Consider the following 20,347-nt stretch of genomic DNA (forward strand, 5'->3'; position numbering starts at 1 on the left):
TCCCTTCCTTCCTCCTCTACCTATTGAAAAAGTAAAGAAAACAAAACACATTGCAAATATGCGTCATCATTCAAAACAATTTTCCTCATTAGCCAGGTTCTTCCCCTCCCGAAAACAACAGAAAAAAGAAAGAAATGAAAATATTCTTCAATTTGAACTTCTGAGTCCATCATCTCTCCATTTGGAGATAATTAACATGTTTCATCACAAGTCCTTTGGAATCCTGGCTGGTAATTGTATTGATTAGATATATCCCAAGTCTTTCAAAGTTTATCATCTTGACAATATCATTGCTTTTGTTTGAATTATTCTCTTTGTTTTCCCACTTCAGCCTAATATCATTTCATGCAGTTTTTCAGGCTTTTCCAAAACTATTCTTTTCATCATTTCTTACAACACGGTATATTTTATCCCATTCATACACTATAATTTGTTCAGCTATTCACCAGTTGCTGCTACAGAAAGAGCTATTATAGATGTTCTTGTGCATATGAGTTCTTTTCCTTTTCTTTGATCTCTTTGTGGTATAGACTTAATAGGAGTTGGGCCAGTACACATCTTCATTAACAATGCAATTTTCTTTTTTTGCCAACTTAATCTGATTGGTATGAAGTGTACTTTTTAACTTTATGTAATCAAAGTGTCCATTTTACTTCTTATGGAATTCTCTGTCTTTTCTTTGGTCATGAACTCTTCTTGTATCCATAGATCTGACAGATAACTTATTTCATTCTCTTCTTATATACTTAACATCTTATCCTTTATATCTAAATCATGTTCCAATGTTGAGCTTATTTTGATACCTAGTGTAAGATGTTGGTCTGTACATAGGTTTTGCTTAGATGACTTAATATATAAACACAAAGTTTTCGCAACAATTTTTTTTAATAGTTCTTGTCCTAATATCTGGAATCTTGAATTAAAAAAAAAATCATTAAAATGCCTCTTTGCCTCAGTTTGTTGTGTACCTGATCTGTCCTACTGATCAACCTAACAAATTTGTTAATTTGTTAATTAATCTAACAAAACAAAATTATTTTGATGATTCCAGTTTTGTAGTATCATTTGAGATCAGATTCTGCTAGGATCCTGCCTTTAGTTTCGATCAAAAATCTTGCCAAGAGGCAGAGAGAGGTTTTTTGGTTTGGGGGCAGATAGAGATTAGCATATTGGATAGTGTAAGACTAGAAATCAGAAAGGCCTGCCTTTGATACTCACTAGCTGTGTGTGGTCCTGGGCAAGATACATAATAAAACCCACCTCAGGTTTGTTGTTGTAAGGATCAAATGAGGTAGCCTGTGTCTAAAGTCCTCTTGGAAACCTTAAAACACCATGTAAATGCTGCTGTCATTGTTGTCACTGTTGGCATTATGCTTATATTACAATATTTTGCATTTCTTTCTCTGAATGGAGACAGGGAACTAGAGGGAGGAATATTAGAAAAGGACGACAGTGCCCAAGTATCCCTTTTAAAATTGTCACATTGAGTAATTGAAAGTGGTTTCTTGATTTTGAAAACTGAATAGCAGTTAAAATTATAAATATAATAAATTTTTAATATTGATAATGTGTAATAATATATTAAAATAATTATATAACACCCAAGAAAAATAATTTTAACTGCTATTCAGTTTTCAAAATCAAAATCATGAAATAATTACTATATAGTTTTTAAAATCAAAATCATGAGGATATTTGAAGTTTATTAAACAAATTAAAATATCCTCCTAATGTTAGATTAAAAGTAAACCAATAGTTTATCTCTTAAATACTATGGGGATGTACATCTGCCCATACAGATATTTCTAAGACCACTGGAATGATATTAACATTCTGTGTGTGGGTTTCACATTGCTTCATGTCCTCTTTCAATGATAAATTTAAGTCATGAATAAATTCAAGGGCCATTCTTAAGAAACAACTATAGTGATTGTGAAATTCTAGTTGACTCAGTTCTGAATTCCACAGATGAAAACTTGACTGTTTGGATTTAGTGCCAGAATAAAAGCCTCTTCTGTGTGATTGCCACTGTAGTGCCTGGAATGTGGTGCCCTCATTGTGGACAGGATGGGACCATCACATTATTTGTCAAATTGCAGAAAGGTAGCTGCTGCTCTCGCAATATTTCTTAGGAATCACTTGGGGTGTAAAATCAGTTTCTCTTTAGGAGAGCCTAAGAATGTGTACCATTGCAGTGGTATGTACAGTTTTTCCAGGTCTTGCCTTGATGTGACCTAATCAAGTAATATTTACTGTGGCACTTAAGACATTTTGAAGAATAGAAATTCCATTGGATTCTTCAAACCCAAAGAACCCCAATACCTACAAAGAAAACTTGGCTAGAAATTGGGGCCAGAAAATAATAGCTGCAGACTAGTTCCAAAAGTCAGTTATCCAGTCCCTTAACTTGTTCAAAATTTGGATCAAGTAATAAAAAGGACCTTTGCTTCCTGAAATAGGTCAAAGAATTCTGGCACTTTTTTTTTTTTTTTTAAATAGGGAAAGTCCTTAATCAGAGCCCAAGAGATGGCAAATTAGAAGTTAACTTTAGGATTGCTTGAGGCAATCTTTCTGAAAGAAGATTATTCAATTTGACCAGGAAAAGAGGGTAGGAGCAGCCTACATGGACAAAAATAAAAAATGGGGATGTAATAATTCAGTTAGAAGACTGGGACAGTTTCACCAGGCAGCTTTAATTGGATCCAAAATATCACTCTTTTGAAGTATGTTTATTTATTTCTTAGGGAAAGATTAAATTGTGCTCAGCAAATCAGGTAATAAGTGTATATTTTAGAAAGATTTCTATCAAAAATGGTTAAAGGGTATCAAAAATAGTTGGACATTTAGAGAATGTAACATTCAGTTTGTGGAAAAAAAATTTTAAGTTTATTTTCCAACATCAAAAGATAAATTTTTCCTTTTTATAATGTGTAATATATAACATTATAAGCGACATTTCTGATGATAAATATAACAGGTCAAAAATGTGATACGGTTATTTGATGTTTTCATATTCATAGTTCATTGCGACATTTTCAGCTTCCTTTAAGAATTAGCTAGGCAGAGCAGCTAGGTAGTTAGCAGCAGTGGATAGAGCACCAGCCCTGAAGTCAGGAGGACCTGAATTCAAATGTGGCCTCAGACACTTACTGCTTCCTAGCTGTGTGACCCTGGGCAAGTAACTTAGCCCCAATTGCCAAAAACTAACTACGCACATTTTCAGATTTTCTTCATGTTTTTTCCATTCTTGTACAGCAAACATAATTCTCATTTTTATAATGCCTTAAGCTTTTTTTTTTTTATTTGTTCAAATGCTTCTAATACCACTTTGCAATGTCAGCATGAATGAGACAGAGGTGATGCCATAGTATAGGATATAGAGCCTGGAAAAAACAAAAAACATGAGTTCAAATTTGCCCCGACTTAATAGCTGAACAAGTCATTCAGTTGCTATTAGCCTCAATTTCTTCATCTGTAAAATTAGGATCATAATAGCATCTACCTCATAGGGTGATTGTAAGCATCAAATGAAAGAATATTTGCTAAAAGCACGTAGCACAGTGCCTATCACAGACATAAATGCTTATTCCTTTTTATTATAGTCCTGTGAGGGATTGTAGAAAGAGTACTTGATCAGGGCAGATGGGTTTCAAAGCCTTGATGATCTCTAAAACCCTTTCGAAGTCTAAATCCTATGATTATGATTAAATTTCTGCACGTTGTGAGGAAGATTCTGGGAAGATGAAAGAGTAGGTCAGTAAATTTCAAGCTCTCCAGATTTCCCCCACAAACAGAACATTGTTGCCTCCAGGTAAACATTGACAGGTGACAAATCGAGAAGACTTGGGGCAAAACTGGGTCTTCCTAGAACAGCCCTTGATCTGAGGCCCCTAGGCTGGGAGTTAACCCCTATAAAGTACAAACACCTCCAGGCTAGCACCTAGTAGGGATTCCTGGGGCTAATTGGATGTGGCTCGAGCCTCAGCTGGGAACCACAGAAACCTTACTCTCTCACCAACTGTGGGGTCTGAGTCTGAGCAGATTGAGGGAACCTCTGCTGATTGGGAATGCCAGGCCCAGCTGTGCTGCACAGACTTGGACCTAGGCAAGAAGAAACCAGCATACTAGGAGTGCAGAGGCAGTGGGGCAGTGGGGCTGCTGGCTGCAGGGCCATTTGCAGAAGTGGGAAGCTCTTGGTTTGAGGTTCAGGTCAGAGGAGAAAGCTGAAATGAAGCTAGGGGCACCACTCCAATACAGCCTCATTAGAGAACCTTACAGTAATATATACCTCTTATTAAAAAAATGAACTGGCAAAGAAGGAGGAATCCAATCATTAGAAATTTACTATGGTGGAACAGGAAAGATCAGGGTTAATCTTCAGAGGAGGACATTGAAGTAAAAAAAAAAGTTTTGTAATATGAATTGGTTCTCTGCCCAGAGAGAATTTATAGAAGGAAAAAAAATGTTAAAATCAAATGAGAGACATTGAGGAAAAACTAAAAATTAAATAAACCATCCAAGAAAAACAGGATTATGGGAAAAAAATTAACCAACTAGAAAAGGACATACAGAGCCTCAAAGATGAAAATAACTCTTTGAAAATTAGAATTGGGCAAGGGGAAGCCCATGAAGCTATAAGAGACCAAGAAATAACAAAACAAATTATAAAGAATGAAAAAATAGAACAGAAAGTGAAATATCTTATAAGAAGAACAACAGATCTGGAGAACAAGTCAAGAAGAGAAAATTAAGAATAATTGGACTATCTGAAAGGTGTGACTAAAAAAAGCTCCTTGACACAATAATGCAAGAAATAATCCAAGAAAATTGTCCTGGAGTGTTAGAACATGAGGAGAAAGTAGAAATAGGAAGAAATCTACCGATCACTATCTCAAAGAGAGCCTTTGTGGAAAACATATAGAAATGTTATTGCCAAATTTCAAAAACCCCAGATCAAAGAGAAATTTTTGCAAGAAACAAGGAAAAAGATTTCCTTCACAAGCTAATTGTACAATATTTCAGAGTCTATTCTTTTTGTACAGCAAAATTACGTTTTGGTCATGTATACTTATTGTGTATCTAATTTATATTTTAATATATTTAATATCTACTGATCATCCTGCCATCTAGGGGAGGGGTTGGGGGAGTAAGAGGTAAAAAATTGGAACAAGAGGTTTGGCAATTGTTAATGCTGTAAAGTTACCCATGCATATATCCTGTAAATAAAAGGCTATTAAATTAAAAAAAAAAAAAAAAGAAACAAGGAAAAAAAACAATTTAAATACAGTGGAACTACAATTAGGATTATACAGGACTTGGCAGCAGCCACAATAAAAGACTGTAGGCCCTGAAAATATATCTACTGGCAATTAAAAGAACTAGGTCTGTAGCCAAAAATATCACATCTGACAAAATTATCTATAATATTGAATGAGAAAAAAATGGATATTCAATGAACTTGCAGATTTTCAGAACTTTCTGTCAGCCAAACAATAGAACATAATAAGAAATTAACATATTAGAGTCAAATCAATTTCAAGGAATTCAGCTTGAATAAATTGTTTTTTTTAACATGGAAATGTATATCATTTAAGATTGTCATCAGCAATGGGGCAGCTTAAAAAAAAAGATTGGGGCAGAGTTGAGGTAAAAATACTAATTATGTTATACAAATGAGGTACAGAGGAAGAATAGACAAAAGCATTAGAGGGAGGAAGAGGGCTTGTAGTTCTGAAAACCTACTCATATCAGGAATAGGTTAAATAGACAACACTACATATATATCGTGAAGGTTATAGCATCCTCCAAAATCTATAAAGAAATAAGGGGGAAGGGATGGGAGGACAGGGAAGCAAAGGGTGTGGAAGGAAGACAAGGAAGGGGATCCATGAATGGGGGGATAGCAAGTTTAAGGAGCAGAATTAAAGCGAAGAGTTAGCAGAGATAGGAAAGATGTGTTTTGTGTTTGTGTTTGTGTGTGTGTGTTTATGAGTGGGTATATATATATCTATATATACACACACATATTTTTATACACACACACACACACACACACATACATAAATATATCCTTACTTTACTATAGCCTCTGGGGAGAAGTGGGGGGGGATGCAAGGAGGGAAAAAAAGAATAAAGTAAAAAAGGTGCATAGCAGAGAACAAAAGAACAATTTGCAAGGAAGTAAAGAAAAAATTAATATTCATGAATATTCATGAATATAATTTCTTCTACATATATATGTGTGTGTATATATGTATATATAGATCTACATCTATATATACACACAAACACTTTTCTTGAATTGCTAATTCATTGTTAGATATTTTGAATCCTCCCTGATGTTCTGCTGGGCACATGGGTAATATTCTCTTTTGTTTTGTATTCCTTTTTTTTTTCTTATTCTTTTTTTTAATAAATGATAATTTTTTAAAATTCTGTACATTGTAAATATGCCTGTCCTAATAGAGTAGCTACCGTTTGTTATATATGGAAGATTAGCTTATAAACCAGTGGCCATTTTTAAGGAAATAAGTAGGAGCCATTATTTCCCATTCAAAGATCTTCACACATCGATTGACAGGAGTCAATTAATTTAAAAACCTGTAGTAAAGTAGAGTGGAACACTTCATAGTGGGAAGAATCTTGGGGCTTTGCATCTGAAACTTTGGTTATAACCCTTTACCCTGCGATTTCCTGTCCATGTGACCTTGAGGTCACAACTTGAGGGCCTTTCTGGGTCTGTTTCTTCTGCGATGAGAACAACAGGTTAAATTGGACGTGTCCCTCAAAACTTTTTGTAAGTTTTGTGACCTATGGTTCTGGAATCCTTTTCATAAGTTAGGTGCCCCTTACTACTGATCAGTTATAAAATTTTAAAGTAATTAAGTTTTCCAAATTTTTCTTAAAAATTAATAAAGTAATAATTTTTTCTTTTCATAGATGTAGAATTATTTGAAAATGAAAATGACATAAGCTTATACCTTTTCCCTAGTCTTAACTCAGTAAATAAAATTGCACTTTGAATTCAGATCAAAGTTTCTCAAGTTCTAATTCTTATTAAATGCTTTCAATGCCATTGAAGTTGCATTCATTTGTAGTTTTGTTTATATTACATAATTTATATGTTGTGTTATATTAACTGTTATATATTTATATTATTTACATTATGTTTTTATTTCAGCAATGAGCTAAACTATAAGAAGAATAAAGGAAGTATAAAATATTACAGATAAACTCACTCATTAGACACTATGTAATGGGATTAGTCCTAGGCAAAATAAGATTGTGCCAGTAGTGAAGAAAATCCTTACTTTCCCTACCAAACTTTTGGTATTTTTCATATTCAAGATGTAGGGCCATTCTTGTTCCTTAAGAAAAAGAGCCCTATGCATGCTCTGGCCCTCCCCCTTTGACTTCCTTCAATCTTTTATTGGGCCCTATTGCCTCAGGAACCTTGTCTCCATGTCAGCGGGCTCTGGAATGTCTGGCAGCAAGCTTGCTGCTTTGTGACAGTAAATAATACTAATATTGAGTCAGTTGATAACACTGCTTTGCTAACATAGTGATATGTGTCAGGTGTTAAAAGTTGGAAACACCATGTTTTAAGAGCAGTGGCTGTGTGTTAGTACACTTGTCTTTCTACTCAGGAAATATATAAATCATTACCGTGATGTTACCATTCACAAAGGAGTCAGTATGTTTTTGGAAACATTGAGGAGAACTTCACTTTTATAGTCACATCCTTGATCATTCAAAGACAAATTCTTCTTGTTCTCTAGATGACCCTCTTTCTCCTTCCTGACTTATTTGGGAACATTTTTATTGCTTATTCCTTCAGGGCCTGGGAAGGGAAAGCAGGTGAAATTGTTCTCTTTTGCCATATATTGTCAGTTTTAAAGATGGAGAACCTTTTGAAATAGATCAGGACTACTTAAACTTTTTCTATTTGGGACCCTTTTTCGCCCAAGAAATTTTTTACATGACCCCAGGTATATAAATATATAAAATAGGTATATGACTCAAATATTTACTGATAATCAAATTATAACTTCATGAACCTCACATTCAGTTATGAGATCTTATATGGAGTCTTAAATCAGTTTAAGAAATTGGGAAATATATGACTAAAAGTTTTAGTTTGCTTATGAATTTCACTAGTGCTTGTTTTTTTTATTTATTTTTTCTCTTGTATAGAATGATGGGAATGGCTCACAAGATATTCAGCTGTCATTGCCATCAAGTCCAGAACCAGAATTAGAAGTTGGGGATCAGATTTATAAGGTACAAAAAGTTCCATTTGTTTTAATTTGTCATTGTTATCATTATAATCACAAAATCACAAAAAAGAGAAAACTTTATAATCTAATCTGAACAAGAATTCCTGAAATATGCTGTCCAGTCTTTGTTTTACCACCACCTTTGAGGGCAGATCCATTACCTTATGAAACTCTTGGGTAGTTCTGGCTGTTAAGTTTTTCCTTACAGCAAATTCAACTTTGCTTCTTCATAACTTATTCTGCCCTTTGACATCAAACAGAGCAATTTGAACCTGTTTTCCTGTGTCAAGAGCATAATTACCCCTCTCCTACTCCAAAAAACTATCTCTTTTTCAAGCATCTTTCATATGTCTCAGGGAGCTTCCCCATTTTGTTTTCTTTGTTCTAAATGCTCTCCAACTTATCAGCATCCTTTCTGAAATGTTACCAGAATGGAATGCAATACTTCATTTGTGTTCTGACCAGGTTAGAGGACAGAAAGAGACAGGTGTCCCCAGTCCTGGGAATACTCTGCCTCCTATGAAGCCACCATAGTTTTGGTGACTGTCAGATGACACTGTTGACTTATTTAGCTTGAAGTCTTTTAAGCCATATATATATATATATAAAATATATCTTTATTTATCCCCCCCCCCCAGATTAATTCTTGGCTAGATATGCTTTCCTTTCTTGTACTTCAGAAGTTTTTTTTTTAATGTTTTGTTTTTGTTTGACTTTTCTTGCCAATTCCAAAAAGTTTTTTAGGTTTGTTTGTTTGTTTTCCCTTATGCCTGAAACCAACCAAAGAAACCAAACTTAAATCCCAAATTTATTATTGTTTTCAAGTGTTTGATCTTCATAAAATTGTATTTATTTATTTATAAATTAGGTTTTTTTAAAAGATAGGAACAGATGAATTCAAGTTCTCAGTTTTGATTTCTCCAGTAAATTATATACCTTTATTATTAATGAAATATACTATAGAATATTGCATAAATATATCAATTTCTTAGTCGCAAAGGAATTTTTTTAGTTTGTTACAGATCATTTTAGTTTCTGTGGCATCATTGGATGGATGCTATCATTATGGAAATAAATTGTGAGTTCAAGTCCTATCTGTGACATGTTCTTATTCTGGCCTTGCAGAGAAGGCCCTAGATCTTGTCTCTTCATGAAACACCTTCCCAAGTATTTCATATTTCCTTTTTTTCTGTTTTCTGTGTTAGAATGAAGATCTGTTAAATGAGATAAAACTCCTTAAAGAAGAATTGAAGAAGAAGGATGAAAAAATCCAGCAGTTGGAGCAGCAGCTCGTAAGTCTGACTGTGTCTATGTTTGAGAAGAAATCTTATTCACCAAGCAACACATTTTCCAAACTCTATTAATATTACTTTACCTCATTTTATTTTTCACCCTGTTAGGAACCATTATATTGAATAGCACTGTTTTCAAGACCTTTAAATCAGAAGTTTTTTTGTTACCTGAGATCATTTGAACAAATGTCTCTATTTTCAAAAGGGGGAAGATGGCTTCTTCATACTGTAACTCACTTTTTCATCAAGAACAGTTGTATCCAACTATTCTCATTTCCTTTAGAGGTGTCAACATTAGTAGGCAGATTAGAACACTTTGTTTCATACCTGATTCATAGTAAAACATTTGACAAGATCTTTGTATCATTTTTGTGATGAAGAGAGCCATTTATATCCAAAGAGAGGACTGGGGACTAAATGTGGGTCACAGTATAGCATTTTCACTCTGTTGTTGTTTGCTTGCCTTTTATTTTCATTCCCTTTTTGATTTGATTTTTCTTGTGCAGCAAGATAATTATATAGATATGTAGCATATATTGTATTTAATGTATATATATATTTATACTATATTTGACATATAATGAATTAATTTCCATCTAGGGGAGAAGGTGGGGGAAGGGGGGAAATTTGGAATGCAAGGTTTTGCAAAGGTTAATGCTGAAAAATTATCCATGCATATGTTTTGAAAATTAAAAAGCTTTAATAAAAATAAAAATAAAAGATCTTTGTATCATTGTGAATAAGATGAAGAAATGTCGACTAATTGACAAAAGAGTGGTTAATTAATCTAAGTTAATTTAAAAGGGATGTCTCTGAGGTATGCTCCACAGTACTCTTATCTGTTTTGTTTAATAGTTTTATTAGAAACTTAGTTGCAGATATAAACAACATACTTATTTTTCTAAAGGGCCCTAATTAGCCATTTTTGTAGCTGGGGCAAGTAGTACAAAAAAATACACTTTCAGATATGTTAAAGAGTCTGCAGAACAGTGTGGAGAAAAAGGAGCTCATTGGAGGCATAGTCATTAGGAAGAGAAAGGTGCTATATGGTAATTTTCAGTTAACTTATTCTTGCTAATAGAATTCTAAATTTAAGTGTTTCTGTGCTGCTAAAGAAATGCAGGTACTGTCAGTACTTTTTAAATTTCAGTGCCCTGGGTCAAAGACATAATTACCCTACCCTGGGAATGGCCCTGCAAAATGTCTAATATAATGGATGATAGAATTGGAATAGTAAAAGATTTTGATAGACTAAAATGATGAGGCATAGTTAGAGGAAAATGCTCTAGTCATTTTCCTTAGCTCCAGTCACTCCCTCTGTTTACTCTCTAGTCTGTCTTCACCGGGCTAAATATCCTCACTTCCTTCTATTGACTTCATACTCATGATTGTGAGGGTCCTTTATTATGGTGGTTCCCTTCCTCTGGACACTCCAACTTATCAGTGTTTTTATGACATAGTGGATTGAGTGCTGAGCCTGGAATGAGGCAGACTAGAGTTAAGATCCAATCTTGGATATACTCTAGCTGTGTGATGCAGTGCAAGTCATTTAGCATCTGTCTTCCTAGATTTCCTCAACTATAAAAATGGGAATTATAACAGTACCTACCTTCCCAAGTTGTTGTGAGGCTCAAATTAGATCATATACAAAGCACTTAATTCCTGGCACTTTATAGATATTTTCCCCTTCTCTTCCCTCTTATTAAAATATTTTATTCAGAACTGAACACAGTATTCTAGAAGTGAGTTGACCAGGGCAGAGTATAATAGGATTGTCATTTCTGTAGTCTTGAATACTTCTATTAAAGCTTAATATCACCTTAGCCTTTTTTGGCCATACTGTCATTCTGGGGACTCATATTTAACTTGCAATTAACTCAGATTTGTACATGACTAGAAAATGACCATGCCACAGAAAAAGATCTTTATATCCTCAGTATCTGACAGCATAAAAGGTGCTTAATAAATGCTTGGTTGGTTGGTTGTTAACAAGGCTGAAAAACAACCTTCTCATATGAATTAAACTTCTCTCCCTTAATTTGCTATTATTCTGGTTTAGGTTATCATCATCTCATGCCAAATCTGTTGCAGTGACCTTTTAGTGGGTCTGTCTCAGGTCTCTTCTCACTGCAGTCTGACTTCTACTCAGCTGTCAAATTGATCTTCCTAAAGCCCAATTCTTACCATATCATGCTCCCTATGACTTCAAGTATCAAATATAAAATTAATCTGTTTGTCTTTTAAAGCCTTTCATAATCTGGAGGAAGAGTTAGGGGGATCCTCCTATCTTTTGTTTCTTATACTTTGTTCTCCACCGCATATTCTGTAAAGTTCAGTGACATGGCCTCGTGGATGTCCCTCATAAATGGCACTCCCATTTCCCAGCTCTGCATTTTCACTAGCTGTCCTTCATGTCTAGAATTCTCTCTTTCCTCATTTCTAACTCCTAGCATCCTTCAGATCTCAGCTAAAATCCTCTTAAAGCCTTTTTCTGTCCCTCTTAATGCCAGTATGCTGTATATAACTTATTTTTAAATACTAGTTTGCATGTCATTTCTCCATTAGATTGAAAAGGGATTCCCTCCTCCCTCCCCCCCTCTCCCCCCCCGGTCCCAAGTACAAATTCCACATGATAATTTCAAGACTATTATTTTTGTCTGTGCACAGCATTAAGCTTTAAACAGTATTTGTTGAGTTTGGTGTTTGTTTTTTTGTTTTTGCTTTTTTTTAATAATCTAGTAAAAGAGAGTTCTTTGAAGGAAGAGTCTGCTTTATTAATATGTTCCTTAATTATGCTCTGTAAATTCTCTTGCTTTGGTCCGGCCTACTTATCTCCCAATACTTTTTGTTTTATACACTTCACTTTAATCAATCTGATCTGTTTATCATTTCCCCAAACCAAACTGTACTTTGCCACCTTCGTGCCTAAAATAGAATGAGTGGATTATTTCCAGAAGGGTAGGTACTGTACCTGTAATACAATCACACATAAACAGTTTCTACAAAGAATAGGCCTTCAAAGTATAGTTCAAATAGTACATCTTAAACTCATGTCCTCTGATGAAAATCATACTGTTGACATATCCTTGTATTTTGTAGAAGCTGTTTAGTGTAATGAAAAAAAGGACTGGATTTGAATTTGCTGCTAACTATCTACCAGTGTAGCCATGGAGAAGTCATTTTGTCTCTCCTGACTCAACTCAGGACATTGAGGTGTACTAAAATTCAGTAGGGCTTGTCTCCAAGATCACCCAAGTAGTTAGAGTAGACTAGAATTTGAAATCCATGTCTATTTTCTTCTAAATCAGTACTTGTTTTACTGCTCTGTTATCTGTATATTTATATAAATATTTGTTGTTTTGAAAGAACATAGTAAAATAATTTCTGGAACTAAAAGTAATTCAATTTAGAATTTAGTAAATAACAATATTTATGGAACATTTTCAAACAACATTTTCCCCCTTTTATGCTCACCAGTGTGGTAAAAATTAAATCCTTTTACACTGAACACAAAGGAAATATCTAAATTCTTTCTTTAAATTAGAAATTGTTTATTAGCATTTATACATTCTTTTTGTTTCACAAAGAATGGTTTGCTCTAACTTGTTTACTATAATAGGATTTAACTTGTATTGGGAAGATGAAAAGCTGTAATTATTTTATGATCTCATTTTCACTCACAGAAAATTCTTAGTCATTTGTACAAAGGAGCAATTTAGAAGCTTAACTTAATGGATTTTTCTTTTACAGTTTTTTCTTCAAGGAAGGGAATTTATACTTCAACTGGGCTGTTTACCTAGTTGCTATGGTCATGTACTAGCAAGAAATAGCATTCTCAAGATTTAACATTTATTTCTACTTTTTTTTTGGATTTGGTAATTATTTGAGACTGTTGCATCTAGAACTCAAGACTGTGCAGAGAAGCATGTTTAGTAATAATTCTTGTTTTATTTCGGGATACACACAGGCTACACACACACACACACACACACACACACACACATATTCTCTGAGTGGGATAATATGTATAGAATTAGTTTTCAAATTAGACAGTATTCACCAGATGGATCCTACCCAAGTGGAGAGCCATTTAAAATCAGCACATGTTAACACATTCTAAAAGATAATGCATAGAAAGGGACATGTGATACTCTGACCAGCTGAATGAACAAAGCAACCTTTGTCTAGGCAGATAAACTTTCATAATTATATTTTCAAGAACCAAATCATATTGGGTTTTTTTATTGTGTCACTTTTTGGATAGTGATAAAATTGGCAGAAATTATGTTTGTTATTTATCTTCAAAAGAGACATCTAAGTTATCATGACAAATCATGTAATTTATGTATGTTTGTATATAGACAGCAAAGTGAATATCTATTCATTATTTTTTTCTTGTTTGTCTAGGCCACTAGATGTAAATGTCACCATAATTCTAAAGGGGAGAAGTGTACATATGCTGATAAATACACACAAACATCGTGGAGAAGAATTTCTGTGAGTAATATACCCATCTTTGGCCCCCTCCTGAATCATTTATTGTTGAATGCTCTTGTTTTGCTCTGGTCATATTCTCTTTAATAAATTTTTCTCTTAAAGTTTTTTCCCCTTACAGTTCTTTTTTTTCTGTTGCCCCTTAAATATTTCTATGCCTCCTACAGCTTTCATTGTGAAGTTTTTATATTGTTTACATTTTGCACACTGATGTAGCTCAACCTCGGTATGTCATCCCCTCTCATTGCACATAAGTCAGAAGAATAGGATTTGCCAATATTTCCAAGGAGCAAAGAACAACATGTGTTCTTTGCTCCTTGGCAATATATATGAGACAACGGAAGGTATGAAATATGTGAGTGTCTTGTTGAAGCTTTTTGTAATTGTTTCATTATTATAGTTACTCAATGGCAATTTCAGTTTAAATTCAGCTATTTCAAGTTCTGTGTAGTAAGTAGGTTATCTGTTGTCTGGCATGGTTAGGGAATAGGCTTTTCAGGTTAATACCTATTGACAGCCTTTTGACACAATGTCATTTGGGAAAGATGTAAAACACAGTAAAGTACTTCACACTAAAATTATATATTGAGTATGATTTAGTTTTTGATTATTCCTAAGACATTTTAGGATGTCCCCAGGAGCACCAACTACTTTTACAATGCTAAGTAAGCCACTTCTGAGCATCTTGTATTTTCTTAAAATCTTCAGGAAGATTATGGTGATATAATAACTTAGAACTGGGATTCAATGATCCCATCTACTGAGCTCTTCATGCTTCAGGGAGCATGATATAATTCTAAAACAAAGAAGAAAAAAAAAGAAAGTTTTTGAGTATGGAGTCAGAAGATTTGAATTTGAAGTGGGACTATCCCTGTGGCACCTCTGGACCTCAGTTTCCTCATCTCTAAAATGAAGCAGTATTCTTGTAACAGTTTTGACTTGCATTATTTTTGCCTCAAAAAAATGGGGACATGAAATACCATGGTGTAGATTTGGGAAGCTTCAAGTTAAAATCATAGGGCTCTGAGGAAAAAGCCAAAAGATCAGCCTGCAGGCACATCTGAGTCAACTCTGTGGTGCTACGTAGTATACTTAAGAAAGAAAAACTGTTCACTATAGTCTAAATGCAATGACCCACTCTTAGTTATTATAAGCTATCAACCTTGAAGACCAATTTATTCAGCAAGTCACAAAGATTAGGATGATTTTTAAATTTTAGAGGAAATAGAATATAGTTAGGAGAGATCTAAATTCTAATTTCCACTCTGATAATTCATACTTTTATGACTTTGAATGAACCATTTTTAACGTCCTTTAGCCTCGGTTTCCTCATCTCTAATATAAGAAAAATGCCTTTCCAGGGTTGTTGAGTTAAATCTTAAAACTTTCTATAAATTTAAGCTGTCAATCTTGTATTTATTTCTGGCGCTTTCAGATTATTTACAAATCTGTATGTTGAAGACTTCACTATTGCAAACAGATGGAGTTTGTCTTGCCTTCTTAGGGCGAGCTGCTTAATTGGCTGTACTCTGATGGGAAAACTGAAGAATTCTGACAAAATCTTCAGGAGACTTGAGGCTGCTAATTAGTAACATTGTCAAGGGAGTATATAGGTGATAGACAAAGCAATGCTGAACCCTTGTGCTGGGTTTTTCATAGATCCCATCTCTAATGAGCATGGATGGGGATGCATGCTCACCAACAGTCTTTGAATGTCAAGGACTGTCTTCATTCTAGGTTAGGTTTGCCCTTCAAATATTTGAAGTTCAAATACCATATCTTTCCTAGTTCTTCTTGCAAAATATCTTCATTTCTCTCAAGTGTTCCTCACATGGAATGAGCTCTTCAGCATCCTGATTGCCTTTCTCTGGACATTTTCTCTGTTATTAATGATCTCTCTAAAATATTGTGCCCAGAACTACTGGACCAGATATAGTGTTCAGAAAGGTGTATGCAACCTCTCTGCATACCAGAACCAACAGCTGCATTGCTTGGTGTGAGAATGAATGAAAAACTATTTTTCAAATTTGGTATGACATGTTTGATTATGCTTTTGTGCTTTCATAAATTAAAATACCCTAATCACTTTTCAAATATTTATAAAAAATAGTTTCTAAAATCTTTTCAGACAGGATTCATGGTAAACTTAAATAGTATTTTAACAAAGTTTTGTCACTGTGTTGAGGATCAGCACACAAAGTTAGGCTGGATCATGCTTGAAAGAACACATTAAGAGCTATGGCTCTGAGCAAACAATATGAATATTAATATATTTAAGCTCTTTGTAACACTCCCTTGACTGCTTGTTTCTGGTTTACTTTTACTTTGCTCCTTTCTGACTGTCATTGTTACTTGCTGATGCCCAATTATTTTGTTGATGCTTCCTTGTTATGGAATTGATACTTGACCTAATTGGTCTTTGGAGCATTTATTTTGCTTTCCTAGCACCCTCCCCCAGGCAGATATCCCATATATCTTATGGGATATATCAGCTGTACTTCAATCTTAAGGACACCTCTGTGAGGTGGGGGGAATGAGAGCACAGTTAAGCAATGCTCCAGGGAAGCTGGAAAATACAAGCTTCTGGGGATAGTTTGTGACTCAGGGAAGAAATGCCCTTGATACCAGCAGTGATACCAGCAGCAGCTTGTTTGAGTAGGACCCTAACCTTTGCCCAGAGCTGTGAGCCCCTTGGGAAATTCTTAGGACAAATTGATGAACTTGCTTTTTGTAATCTGATAACCAAAAGTGAAGGTAATACCTTACTGTCCCCCACTTAAGTTAAAGCTGACTTCCTGCTCTAAAAATTTTCATATTGCAAGGGTGGATATCATCATTTGTGACTGGTAAAATGCTCACTGCTGGGAAAGTTCATATGCTTTGTGGCAGTTCAAGCAAAATTTTGAGAATATTACAAGCTTCCCTTTCCTGATAGGAAAGGTTGTGATTGAAGGAAACAAAATGAGATTAGAGACAGTGAGAATGAACTAGAGATCCTCCATTTCCCAGGGCTTCTATGTACAAATTGCAGTACTTAGCTTATGAGTAGGGGAGCGGAGCTCATTCAGGGCCTTAGAATCTTATTGTATCCTTTTAGATGCTTTTGTCAGAATGTTGCATATTCTAGATATGTGTCAGAAAACCCGTAGCCATGCTATCTCTTATCCAAATAGTGTTGAATGGACAAAGCACTATTCTAAATGAGATGATGTGTTTATGCACATATATTATAAAGTGACCGTTTTAGAATGAGCTATGAAAGGAAATTTATTGTATAAATAGGCTAGTCAAGGGAAATCATTTTCTCCAGGGTTTAAAAAGGAGGGTGGGGAATATTTTGGCTAGGTATTTCAGTTTAAGGCATAGGTCAGGGCTTATCCATACTTTGTGTTCCACTTTAGATGTAGTTATTTAGTGTACTCCTAGAGCAGGGTTAGAACCCTGTCTGTATTAAAAAGAGTTCATACGGTCCCTGGGACTTGATGTCATTGCTTCTTTTATCAGTTGTGTGATGATGAGTACAAGAAATATTTTTAGGTAGATTTCTTTTTTCTGGGATGGAGTGTCAAAGAAAACCTGGCATCCCACAGCACCAAGCCATTGACTGAAAATGTTAAATAGCATAAGCACAAGCAGAAAACCCTGGGTTGCTTTAGCAGTCTCCTTTCAAATTAACAGTAGAGAGCCATTGAAGACTTTTGAATAGGAGACTGACAAGGTTACCATATTGATTTAATTTAAGCTGTGTAGAAAATGGATTGTTGTATGGGGAAGAAATGAACATAGGGTTGCTAAAGAAGCAATGTTCTTCCCATAAAACCTAAATCCTAATAATAACTCATAGTAATAGAAGTAGCTGAGTTTGTGCTTCAACAGCATGACTTCAGTCAGCTATTCTTTTTCCAGTTCTCTGGCCACATGCTTGATCCTCTTCTATCCAGGATCTTGAGTCCAGATTTTCTTGTTCTTCCTCTCTGCTTTTAAGTTGTGATCATTACTTATTTAATGGAATTGAACAGAAATAGGGGGAGATTCAAAGGAAGAATTTCTGTAGGAATGGAAGATGATAAATTCTGTTTGAAACATGCTGAATTTGAGATATTGATGGGACAGTTTGTGGTGGCAATGTCCAACAGATGGTTAATGATGGAGTATTGAAATTCAGCAGAGTAAGAACTGGATATAAAAATTTGAATGCACCTGTGGAGAGATTATCTTTGACCTATGGGAATAAAATAGAAAAGAATCCAAAGACAGAACTTTTAATAAGAATAGAACAAAGGATATTGATAAGAATTCAGACCAATAGAAGAACAGTTAGGAAAGATCCATGTCACAGAATTGAGAAATCCAGGAAGTATAGGGATTGATCCACACTGTCAAAAATTGCAGAGAGCTTAATTGGATGAAGACCTAAAAAAGGCTGTGTAATTTTTAAGAATGTTGACAAAGAACTGTTTTAGTTAGGTTATAACTTTAAAATCTATATTACAAATTGAATAAGTGAGTGACATGAGATAGTGTGTTCCAGTATGCGACAAGTGGCAGTGACTGTGTATTGATGAAGAAATAAATTAAATGAAATGTTGTCAGGAAGGCCCTTATAACACATATCTCATATATTTCAGTGAATTTTCAGTCTTATCAATGTGTACAGTCCCATCATTGATGCAGTCAGAAACTCATCCATCTTTTCTCATCCTGGGTGATGGTTATCCACATACTCCCAATTTCCTCCTTCATATATTCACCTAAAATGCCAGGGCATAAAATGCATAGAACATTTTATGGGTACTAATGAAATACTCTGACTTATCCTAATTCTCAAGGAAGAATTTTTCAAATCAGGTATATGTATATATATATATATGTGTGTGTATATATATGTATATATTATAGTGCCAACCATTTTTTAAAATGCTCTTTTACTTTGAGATAAATACGCAATAGTTCTTATGAAAGAAATATAGGTAGGAAATAGATTTCTATGAAATGTGGGAAAAAATGTAGATTGTATCTTCCTTAATACTGATTTTTATAAAAATACATATAAAATCAAAATGGGCATGTGTATGTGTGTATCTGTGTGTGTGAGAGTATTTGTTCAGAAATAAAGACTTACTCTAAAACATAAAATTTATTTGATTTTGTTAAATATAATTTTAGCTCATCAAATTTAAAAATCTTATCTATATCATTCATATTATGGTGTCTCAGTACCTAAATTTTTAAGTGATTAAAAAAAGCGAAATTTTTAAAATGTTAAATCTGAAAGTGATTTTAGAAGTAATTAATCCAGCCATGCACATTGTAAAAAACTGACACCAAAGTTTAATTCATTTGCTCAAAATTACAGCTGTTGGCAAATGCTTTAAAATTATTTTTTGTCTTCATTTAAACGATATTTTCTATTTTTTTCATAAAATAAGTATGATAAAATTAAATTTTAAAATTGGCGTAATTATCATTGAGCAGGTCTTAAATCTTTAAACACAATCTCTTATTTGCATTTTCCCATTAATTTTTTTTGTTCTTGCAATCAGAATAATAAAAATGTTCCATTAAAAAAAATATGTAATTTGTGCTTGCATGTTACAAGTCAATTTTAAATTAAGGGAGGGAAGCTACTATATGAAAGAGGGGATATCATCCAAAAAGTCATTTCTTTTTCTGGTTTTCAAAGTGCAAAGTACAATTGATTTAAAAAAACAAAACAAAACTAAATATGCATTGTTAGGAGTTTCCTTATTGAGATTCCCTATACGTCCAGGAACCTTACTTTCTGCCTCTTGCCAACTCTCTGTTCCCTCTCCAAAAACAACCAACCAACTCAACATCTAGATTTATTGTTTTCAGTCAAACAGTCTTTTTTCCCTAAGTCAGAGATGCTAACGTACTGCTGTGTCATCTACTATGTACTAAAGGGAAGAATGAGGTTTGATTGTTACTCCAAAAGATTCTTTAACTTTCAGTTTAAGAATGTACACATCATCCTTTTACTTTTCATATAAGATAACTTCTGGTGGAGAATGTTTTGGTGTTTAAAATGACATATCCGTTAATATCTGGTTTTGAGATTTATAACTAGAATATTTCTTTATGTTAGCTTAAGTTTTAGCTGTGCTCAAGAAATAATTTTATTAAATGTGCTGTTTTTACTGCTTATTTATATGCAATTCTACACAAAAATACTGTCTTCTACATTGATATTATGTTGGATTACTTCATGAACTTGTGATATTTACCCCCCAAAAAAACTTAGAAAATTTTATGCATAAATGTGGA

The 20,347-nt window shown here is 34.1% G+C and overlaps 1 protein-coding gene across 7 annotated transcripts in view; it reads left to right on the forward strand.

Annotated features, from left to right (window-relative positions):
* Positions 1-20,347, forward strand: part of CCSER2 (coiled-coil serine rich protein 2) — a 110,551-nt gene that overhangs the window by 69,323 nt on the left and 20,881 nt on the right. For all 7 annotated transcript variants that reach the window (XM_031956728.1, XM_031956727.1, XM_031956726.1 and 4 more), the window contains 3 exons: positions 8,194-8,280; positions 9,482-9,568; positions 13,976-14,065. In XM_031956728.1, coding sequence (XP_031812588.1) covers positions 8,194-8,280; positions 9,482-9,568; positions 13,976-14,065 — 264 coding nt within the window. The remainder of the gene's footprint in view (positions 1-8,193; positions 8,281-9,481; positions 9,569-13,975; positions 14,066-20,347) is intronic.

The sequence above is a fragment of the Sarcophilus harrisii genome, chromosome 2 (assembly GCF_902635505.1).
Source record: "Sarcophilus harrisii chromosome 2, mSarHar1.11, whole genome shotgun sequence".
Classification (NCBI taxonomy): domain Eukaryota; kingdom Metazoa; phylum Chordata; class Mammalia; order Dasyuromorphia; family Dasyuridae; genus Sarcophilus; species Sarcophilus harrisii.